This window comes from Cyprinodon variegatus, unplaced genomic scaffold (genome assembly GCF_000732505.1).
Source record: "Cyprinodon variegatus isolate N-32 unplaced genomic scaffold, C_variegatus-1.0 Scaffold34, whole genome shotgun sequence".
Classification (NCBI taxonomy): domain Eukaryota; kingdom Metazoa; phylum Chordata; class Actinopteri; order Cyprinodontiformes; family Cyprinodontidae; genus Cyprinodon; species Cyprinodon variegatus.
The window spans coordinates 1679862-1690487 of NW_015150487.1; the positions used below are offsets into that span (position 1 = coordinate 1679862).

General features: G+C 36.7%; 1 protein-coding gene across 1 annotated transcript in view; it reads left to right on the forward strand.

The window, feature by feature from the left end:
• LOC107103230 (guanine nucleotide-binding protein G(s) subunit alpha-like) overlaps nucleotides 1-10626 on the forward strand; it is a 40033-nt gene that overhangs the window by 13516 nt on the left and 15891 nt on the right. Inside the window, exon 5 of the mRNA XM_015402809.1 lies at nucleotides 4306-4403. Within this exon, the coding sequence (XP_015258295.1) occupies nucleotides 4306-4403 (98 nt within the window). The remainder of the gene's footprint in view (nucleotides 1-4305; nucleotides 4404-10626) is intronic.

Consider the following 10626-nt stretch of genomic DNA (forward strand, 5'->3'; position numbering starts at 1 on the left):
ACAGCTGTGCATATTTACGACAGTGCACTTTTACTTTCGCCCTCTGGGGGGAGCCTCGCTGGAAAATCAATACCGGTTGCATAGTGTACCTTTAAAGACGTTCTATGTTTTAGAGTTTCAGATCTTCTGGTTATTTTTATTATTTTAAATGAACAATGAAAAATATTTTTTTTTGGTTTAAACAAGATGTTTCAATCTTTAATTGCTTTAGTATTAGTGCTGAAACGATCAGTTTAATCATGATTAATCGATTATTGAAATTATCATCAATTAATTTAGTAATCAATTAATCGTTAACTGAGGTATGGAGGCCGTAAAAAAAACATGCCTTTAGCTGACAGAAACCCATTTAGAGCAGTAATTATATTAAAATTGTTAAAAAAATGTAAAAACCGTTTGCGTTTAAGGTAAAAAATAAAATAAAAAATTTGTCTGTCAGTATGCTCTATCCAGAACTCCTCAAGTTGAAAAGTTTTATTTTCACCTGTTTTAGTGTTGTACAGAATCGTCTTTAAGGAACCTTTGGCTATTAATCGAAAAAAAGAAATCAATCAATTTTCAAAATTGATTAGTTGCAGCTCTATAATATATATTTCAACAGAATCTTATTGGAAAAAAATTGCAATTTGCTGTAATAATTCAAAAACATTTGCAAAACTTGCTTTAAATATTACAAAGAGTATGTGTGAACATCACTCTTTATAAACTGATAAACGGAAGCAGAAATGCATATATATCTACGATTATTTTGTTGGTTTATTCTGAAGCTCATGGTTGTCAAATATTACACTTAATACATGTTTACCAGCCTTACCATTTATCTGATCTAATTTGTGCTGTCATCCTTATCTCCTCACTGTGTTTAATAGATGGCTGATCCTTAATGATTCAGAGCAATCCAAGCAGCTGCCTGCCTTAAAGCAATGGATAAATCTGACTTTATGCTCTTATTTACCTTTTTTTTTCTCTCCAAAGCATTCAAATCTTCAATGGATGAATCATTGACATGTGAAAAAAAGTAAAAAAAAAAAAAAAAAAAAAAATAACGGAGTAAAAAAAAACATGCATGCATATGCGCATCCTTACATGGATAGACGCATGCAGATGGAAACTTCCATATAAGGGGGGATGCTATGTACTGTGCAGCAGAGATGATGCATTGTACAAAATGCAGCTAAGCTATAGGAATGTTATTTCAATTAGGAATAATTTTTATCTTTATTTGCTGTTATTTTTCAGCTGTCAGAAAACCATACCACCACCCAAGTTTTTACAATGAAAAAAATAATCATAATGGTTGAGAATAAAGGACAAGCATTCAAATCGTCACAGAAGGGTTAATTGATGCAGTGTGTGTTTATAAGGTTTTCAATATGAGGTACAATTTTTTCAGTGACTCTGATCAGGGCTTTTTTGTTAACTGATGAAAAAAGGAAGGGAAAAAATGCTTGAAAGACAGAAGAAAAGATAATCTATTGATGTCAAATGCCCATGGCTGCACCACAATCTATGTTCAAACACTGTTCTAGACTCTGTATAGGTCAGAAAACTGGACTATGAATGGGATCGAAATGAATCAAATTTCCCTCAGCTGTTAGAAACCCAACCAATAAGAATGTACTTGTGCTTTGACATCCACAACTAAAACCAGGTATTTACAAACACCACCCTAAAAGTCACGTAATTAACCTTCATGGCGGTCTGAAAGTAAATGAACTATACTTTTGCTGCTTTAAGGCAATCTCTATTTGTTTAAAAATAAATAATTTCACGGTGTGCTCCGATGGCGCAGTAGCACGACCCATGTATGGAGGGCTTAGGGCTGATTTATACTAAACCAGGTCGTCTGCAAGTGTGTCGCAGTGAACGCAAATGTGCCCCCGGCCCTTCTGCAGACACTCTGCTGCACCCCTCCAACACTGTAGGTGACCGCAGACCGGAGACCTCTGATCAATCAAATCTACATCCACTCTACACTATGCGTATTTCCTGTTTGGTACCTTACCAGCTTGTTTTGTTTGTATGACCGGCATTGTGGAAAATGACTCGTGAAGATGGACCTGCTAGAAGAGCGAGGTGCCCATGAACGCTGGGACCATTTCTCCACGTGGATCCGCGCTCTTTTCGCCCTCATGTCCCTCACAAATTTGCCCCCACTTCCTCACCGCCTTGGCCGTATCTAGACCAACAGCTAGTTCATGATTGTCCCTCTTGCGTAGTGGCGTGGAATAACAGCGCAGACCACGCTTCAAAATTGGGCATAAATCTAAAAAATCTGAGACAAGCTCACTGCGGCACACTGCTACGGGGAGTATAACTTTGATGCGGCCGAGCTGGGTTCGAATCTGACCCGTGATCCTTTGCCGCATGTCTCTACCCCTCTCTCATACCCTCTTTCCTGTTAGCCTACTGTCTAAAAAACAAACCACTAGTGCCATAATAACACAAAAAAAATCAAGAAAGAATTTCTAAACATTTATTTGATTAAACGTTTCATGCTTATTCTGTATTTGTTAAATTCCCTTTCATTGTGTTTCCAGTCATTCTTCAGCAAAACCCTAACGGGAGACTAGTACCATGACAGCTGGATGGTCCTTTCATTTCATTTGGTTAAATTTGTTTGAAAAAAAAAAAAAAAAAAAACGTATTTACTTTTTGTCTTAAGTGATGAGTTCTTCCTCTCTGTTTACTAGGAATACTGGTGCAGCCTCAAACAGTATCTGCACATGGTTTTCACTTTGGGTATGAGGCTGATCCGTGCAAAACCTTTTAATTTCTGCTCAGTACGATGGCTGCACATTTTAGTTGAATTAATAGTTTTATTTAGATGTTATAGCAGACCTATGTGGCAAATTCAGGCTTCCAGAAATTGCACCTAAGGCCTAAAAAAGACTTTTAGAAATCCACAAAAAAAAAAAATCCTTAAAAAAAGGAAACTTGGCTTCAAATTTAATGTCAGATAGTGAGAAGGAAGTTGTTGGGTCTTTGTACACAATGTATGTAAATAGGTTCAATTGGAGATTCAGCTCATCTACTTACTGGTGAAAGTCGTCTCAAAATAGTTTTTTTTGCACTGCTTTTACTATGTATTTTCCTTTTTGTTACATCAATGATGTTCAGAACAAATGGATACAATGCAATTATGAAAAAAACAACCCAATTAGACCCCTTTTGTTTTTTTTTTGTTTTGTTTTTTATTCTTCAGGTAGTGTCTTTGAAAAATATGTTTCAGGAAAACAAGGGTGCTCTACTACGCTTGTCCCTGATTCTGTGGCAGATTTCCTTTTTTTAATTTCTCAAATCCGTTTCTTTCTTAAATGTTTTCGTTTTTTTTTTTTTGTCTTGGTTTCTTAGCAGAATCCACTGTTTAACTGCATGGCTCATAATGGCTTATTTTTGCTCGACTGACCGACGGCAGATCGTAGAGATAGACCTCTGTAGTGACAGCCAAGCCTTTTGTCAGCACAAAGCTCCCCATTTCTTCATGAACCCGATGAACCTTTCTCTTTCCGGCCGCTGCCAGAGCCCTCTCATCTGCTGCTCATCTCCGAGCCGACCTTAAACTCCAAACTTAGCTAGGGAGTATATCTTGCTCCCGCCATCTGCCCATAAACTCCCTCACCTATAAAGGAGCAGATGAGAAATACAGTTATAAGCATAACTCATAAACTACACAAACCAGCTGTTTGCAACTGCTTTTTATATTAAACCATGCACTTATTTTTCTCAGCTGGGTTATAGTTTACTATAACCCTTATAGACTTGATGTAGTTTTGCCTACTTTTACCCAGAATGGTCCTATTCTCATATAAAGCAGGAAATGGAGATATGTTGTCAGATTATCTGAGTTATTTTATTTTTTGATGTAGCTGCTGAGTAATGTTGTTTTAGTTGAACTTCACAATGCAAGCGACCGTCTAATGTTGCCACATGCTCATCCAGGAGGAGCAAATCCTGCAAAGTCAATGACTAGATGCAATCAGCTGGGTTCCCTTTCATGGAAAACTCTTAACCGATCTGTCTCTCTGATTTGAATAAATAGTCTCCATGAAGTTCCTTGTTGTGGGTTTTGAATTGGCTCTATAAAATAAACTGAATTGAACTGACAATGAATAGATTGTAATTGTTTGTGCCTGGTATGTAATATCATGTTTCCTCCTCTTTTTTTTTTTTTTTAGTTCCCTTAGCTGCTTAGAAGTTAAAATCACTCATATACTGTACACTTATGTTGCCAGGTCAAAAGTCTTTTTTTTTTTTGCTTCATTATTCAAGTTGCTTATTCAGACCCATTTTTTGTTCTCCCAGGAGTTTTATGACCACACCAAGACACTCTGGCATGATGAAGGTGTGCGGGCATGCTGGGAAAGATCCAATGAATATCAACTCATCGACTGCGCCCAGTAGTAAGTCCTTTTGCTGTTTTCCTGCCTCTTCGCACCAACCTTAGCTGCTATGGATGCACACATCTGCACCTTTAAGGATGCATTGCTGACATATGTCTTTATCCTTTATTGTAAATTTTCTGGTCCATTTCTGTGCATTTAGATGTAAATTGCGGTGTGTGATGGTTGAGGTGACAATACGTGCATTGGGATTTAGGATAGATGAGAATGCATCAAACTGACTTTCTTTTCACTGAAAGGGTTGGCTAAAACTTTTTGTCATTAGTTCATTGATTCAAGTGATTTAAATGTATATACTGCAGTTTCTAAATCTTTTATTTAGTTAAGTATAATTCATAGGGTATGTTCACGTTTAAATAAAATTGTAAAAAGTCTTTACTTCCAGGATGGTTTTAGTGTTAATCTACTGTCTTTATTTAAGAAACGTAAATAATTTCTATTTGATTTTCTTTTCTGCCTTGTAACAGTTCTTCTTGGCAGTTTTTACTGTTGGAAAGGATGTTTGGTTTCCCCTTAAATGGTGAAGGTTGAGCAGCGGAGTTAAGTATGTGGGTTGCATCCATGAGAAATCCTCTCAGCCAATTTCTAACAGGCTTTTGGCGGCGGCTGTATGATGGTGTGAGGCCTCATCTCTTTGGCTTGAGGATTGTCATCACTAAAGGCACGTTAGGTTGAGTTCTGCAACCAGTTGTATTTTCACATCCCAACTCTAAGGGACAGAACTTGATCATCCAAGATGTCAGACAGAGCAGGGTTTATTGGGGATTACAGCCAGGATTTGGGAATGTAGAGGAAGTCGGTCCTGACCTCAGCACCGCTGGAAAGCTTACGTGGTCCACATGGATCTGCTCTTCAGGTTTGAATGACCAGCAACCACAGTGGCTGATGTGCCATATATGCTTGTTGAGGAGTGGGATGCTACCCCACTGTGTGTGTGACCATGCTGGTGACTATGAGCATGGTATGAGGTGGAGGTGCTTTTTGGTTGTCAAGAGTTCTTCCCCTAATAGGTGACCAGTAACTGCTTCTTTCACCTTTAATCATCTGTTTGAAGAAAAGCAATTACTAAACAAGAATCAACAACATAATTACTAAAGAAAGAGGAGATTTTGCAATTTAGGGGGATAATCCATGTACCGGTACTCAACTATGCTGCTCAGCCATGTCTTTATTTATATATTTCTTTAAAATAAGTTTAGGTAAGTTTAGTTTTTTCTGCTAACTGTAGTGCAGACTAACCTTTTACGTGTTTTGCTCCAGTCGCCTTAATTTTTTAACATGTAGGTTAAAGGTAGATGAGGTCAGATTTTAAAAGCTTTCTCATCCAAAACATACAATAACTTCAAAAGACTTTTCTATATAAACCTCTTAGCAAACTCATAGTAATTCCATAAAGTGTACATAAACTGTAACATTATATTTCACTTTAGTACTTTTTATCTGGGGGGGAGGGGAAGATCATTTTGAATTTTTTAAAGCTGAACACATTTCCTTAACGCTCCTTTTGTTTTTCAACAGGTAGTGTTGTACGTTAGCTGTTTAATATTATACTGAGAAATCTGCCAGTAGCTTTTTTTTTATTGCATGTGTTTGTAATTATCTGGATTATCCATTTGCTATTTATGCTATATATATATGCATTCATCTTGGATGGCTGGTTTAAGATCTGGGTCTGGCTAAATATAGGTTATGTATTATGTATGTGTTATTATTAAGCTGTATTTTATTAATGATCCTGAAATACACTGACAGATTTGTTTGTGAAACTTTAAAAACAAATTTATGATAAACAAACCCTGAAGTTTATCATAGCGCAGCCTGTTAATGCTCACCCTGTTTGCAACAAGGATGCTGATTTTCTTTGAAAATTGACAGATTTTGATATGCCTTTTGAAACCATCAAGGAAAAAATGGATTTTGCTTTTATTGGGCGTACTGAAATATTTGCACTTCGAACTCTCCATCTTGATAACCTTACAGGCTACAAAACAGGGTGTTTGCACATAGGAGCTAACATGGCCTTCACATGTATGCGTTAATACAAAAAAACAAGATGAGTTGTGTTTTAGCAGCTATTTTATTTAGTGTGGATTTCACTCTTACCTTTTGCTAATCTGTTGTCGGCCCACCTAAACTGCAGCTTTCTTTCTATTGCTGTCATGGTTTTCAAGGGATAGGTTCCAAATTCTGTACTTTTAGAGGTACTAACCAAATTGATGTGACGCCACCTGTCAAGCAGTCCTAAAGGGTTGTCAGCAACTGTCCAATCGACAATCTCGATGTGTCTCAAAGTGAAACAGCATTCCGCTCTAGTAGCACAAGACATAGCAGAGATGTACATTTTGTTTGAAGACACAATAAAATCCTAAATGTTGTCAGTGGGAATATAAAATTTGTAGACACATTCCCCCAAAGTATTTAGCAGATGGAACATAGTTAATCAAATTTCCAAATAAAAAAAAAAGTATTGGAAAAAGTAAGAGATGAACAAAACTCTGCTGCGGACGGCATGAGTAGCTCAACACAGCAGTTATAAACGGGTAGCAATCAGTTCATCCGGTGTTTTGAGGTTGTTTTTATTTTTGGTTAGAATAACATTGTTTGCTTATGTTTAGCTTGAAAGAAGCTTGCGTTGCTTAATTAATTGCAGACAGTTTATGACCTATGGTAATAAACTATATGAAAGGCAGGCATAGGCTTTAGATGGTTGCATGTAACCCACTGGCCCTGCAGGCATGATCTGCACTTTATCACTAAAAAAGTTCCTTTAATAATGGCAAGTTATATTGTTTTAATCGCTGATGTCTGATTTTTTTTTTGTTTTAAAGCTAATATCAGCTGATGCAGATCACTTGGCTATAAGATCATGCATCCCTAATTGTGAGTCCAGTAAATGATGTCTCTGTGCAAGAGGTCTCCTGAGGTCATTCCATCATGGACTGAGCTGTCCAAACATTAATCAGATAATATATATTGAAACGTATCTAATAAATCTCTCTTAAACATTCGATGGAAATAACTTAAATAGAAATGGGATAAAGAAGATAGTTTTTTTTAACAAAATTAAACAAGCTAAAACTTTTCCACTTTTGTAGTTCTGAAGTGGAGCATATTTTTAGACAAAGTTTTTTTAAAATCTTAAATGTAAAATATAGTTGTTTTTTTTTTATTTTGTAATAATTACTGCTTTACTTGGGTCACTGTTGTCTAAAGGCATGTCTCTATACTTCAGTTAACGATTAATCACTAAACAGTTGACGATTATTTTAATTAATCACAAATAATCTGATTAATTGTTTCAGCCCTAGTGTCTATAATTTGTAAAATATACCTAACAATAAAGAAGAAATAAAGGAATGCGTAATTTAAATTTTTGGGATAAAAATATTAACAATAGAGGTATTTGTTCCTGGGCTGAACTCGCCTGTAGACAGCAGCTAATGTATCTGTTAACATTGTAGCTGTATAAAAGCAGTTAAAAGTCAAATATATGTTTCCTGTGGAACTTTAAGGTGTTGCGTATAATGTGAGGTTGTATCTCTTTGTTGCCAAATGAGTATTTTTTTCCCTGTCTAGTTCATCCTGCAAGGTTTCTACTAGTGGACAGTGAGACAGGCACATTATGAAAGTGCTAGATAACCGTAACTTTTACTTTGAGTTTAAGAAGCTGTCAGTGTTTCAGTAGAATAGGCGACGGCGTACAGCTTTAAATAGGATAAAGTTGACCTAGAAAAAAAAATAAACAGAAAAACAACCTACATAAATATGATAGCATTTACTTCAGCAATTTTGAAAATGTATAAACATCTTGTATTTGCCTCTCCGATCAATTCAGCTTTGCTTTATTTTAAATTCAATAGTTTATTTTTGCATACGTCTTGGATATTAGTTCCTGCTTTTTCTGATTTGAGATCACAAGCTTTCTTAGTTGATTCTTACAGAATAGATGATTTAAAAATAGCTTTTTAGGTTTGTTTCACAAAGGAAATGTTTGGATTTGCCACACAGTTGGGGTGACCTGAACTCATCGTGCAATAGTGTTATATTTAAACCTAAAGATGAACTAATCAGTTTTTTGGGATCAGTTACATCATCATTTTTTTATTCTGAACCTTCTTGTATTGATTTAATCAAATAATGGTTCTCATGATAAACTGCAGTTAACACCAATATTTTTCTTTTTTTTTCTTTTAGTCCTAGGGTTTTGTTATTAATTTTGAAAATGGGATGAATGAATTAATGAATGAATCAATCAATCAATCGATTGATTTTATAAGTTGGTTTTATTCCATAAAAAAAAAAAAAAAAAAAAAAGCTGATTATATATGACAGCTAAAGTAAACTTCTTCATGTCTTCCCCTCCTCCCAGCCTAGTTTTCTAAAACTGAGTGATCAATACGCTTTCTGCTGTACAGCTGTTCTTTTTGTCAGCGTCATTATAATATCCTAATACCTCATAGAGATTGAGCAATACTCGATAAATACCCAAAGCTTCGATCTGATACTTATCGGAGATGCGTTTAGTCACATTTATCTTTGCAATACTACAGTTGCAAAGGACTGCTTAGGTTTATTATTGGCTAGGAAGTTATAGTTGAAGTGTTTGGCATTTACTAATATATTTAGCTGGTTGAATGAGATCTTCCTTAGTGCACACACCAGATGTGTATCTTTAGTGGCTGAGATGCCATAGCTCACTGAGAGTGGTGGGGACACTGTGTAAGGATGCATTATCAGTTTTCCTAAGACACTGGCTCAAGATGCATATTCAATAAACAGAAGTTTAAAACACTTATAGAAAAACACAAAGATGAGCATCTTTAGAGGAGGCATAGAAATGTCAAAATAAAAAACATATGTTCATGGAATGAGGCTGTGGTATTTACATAAAGTGCAGCTTGCTCTGAAACATTTGATGAAATGGGCGGGAGGTTTCTTTGATTTTCAGCAAGCATGTTTAGCGTCTCCCTGCGGTCACCTTCACGGCTCAGGGTGGGGGGAATCTGCAGCAATGGTTCTGATCCTTTTATAGACTCTGTCCTCGTTTGGACCAGAGATAAGAAATCCCCTGGTTTTTAGCTCAGCTGTTCATGATCGGTGACCGATTGGCTAAATCAGATCTTGTTACGATCATTTTATACACCATGCTAATTGTTACCAGGCAGGACTGGCACAACACTTTTTGCTATGATCATGAATGGGGAAATTACAGTTTTCAGTGTTGGTTTGATTTGTCATGCATAAAGTTAAGGGAACAAAGAGACTCAAAGCTATTTAGGACCAGATCCACGTGGAGAGAGTGACAGCATCTTTTCAACAACAATTAAGAAAAAATGTGGGTCCACACAAGTGCAAGCAGTACTACTGAAGCAGTTAGTATGCCGAGCTTATTGGTGGCGCTGTGACACTGCTACAGAAAAACGCACAAAATTGACTAAAACATGTAGAACCCATGCAAGATAATCACGACAATATGATGGAAAAGAGGCGTATGCGCTTCACATAATAATAATAATAATAATAATAATAAAAATTGAACTTTAGGATCTCACATTGGAGAAATTAACCTCTGCATTTAACCCATCCCCTTGGGGAGCAGTGGACTGCCATTGTGGGGCGCCCAGGGAGCCGTGTGGGGTTAAGGGTCTTGCTCAGAGACCCAGAGTAGCAGTCTGTGGGAGTGGGGCTCGAACTCAGAGTCTCAGGAATTCCTAACCACTAGGCTGCCAATCCCCACCATTTACAGAAAGAAATGGTCCTATGACACCATCATTTAGGAGAGACATGAGAACAGGAAACTGGTATTTGGAAACCTGTCCTCAAAAGGATTGATTTTGTTTCCTACTGCATGTGAAGGCATCTTCACTTTGTTTTAGGCTTCAGGAGAGTAAGAAGAGGAAAGACTTTCAGTAGATTAAAGGGAGGCTGAGCAGAGTACAGCTAAAGCAGCTAAAGCTTATTCCTTCGTGAAACATGGTGGTGATGAAATTGTCAGACTTGGCTTGAATTTAATAAAAAAAAATGTTTATTTCAGTTTTTTGAGGCTTGGAGCGAAGATTTGTGAACATCTCTAGAGTGTTTTTATTTTAGTTTGTCCCAAAATTGTAGCTTGCTTGGCCACAGGTGTCAGTTTCTTTATTGATGCGGGAAAATTGATTAGTATTAAAAAATGGACCTCTCCTCTCCTCTCCTCTCCTCTCCTCTCCTCTCCTCTCCTCTCCTC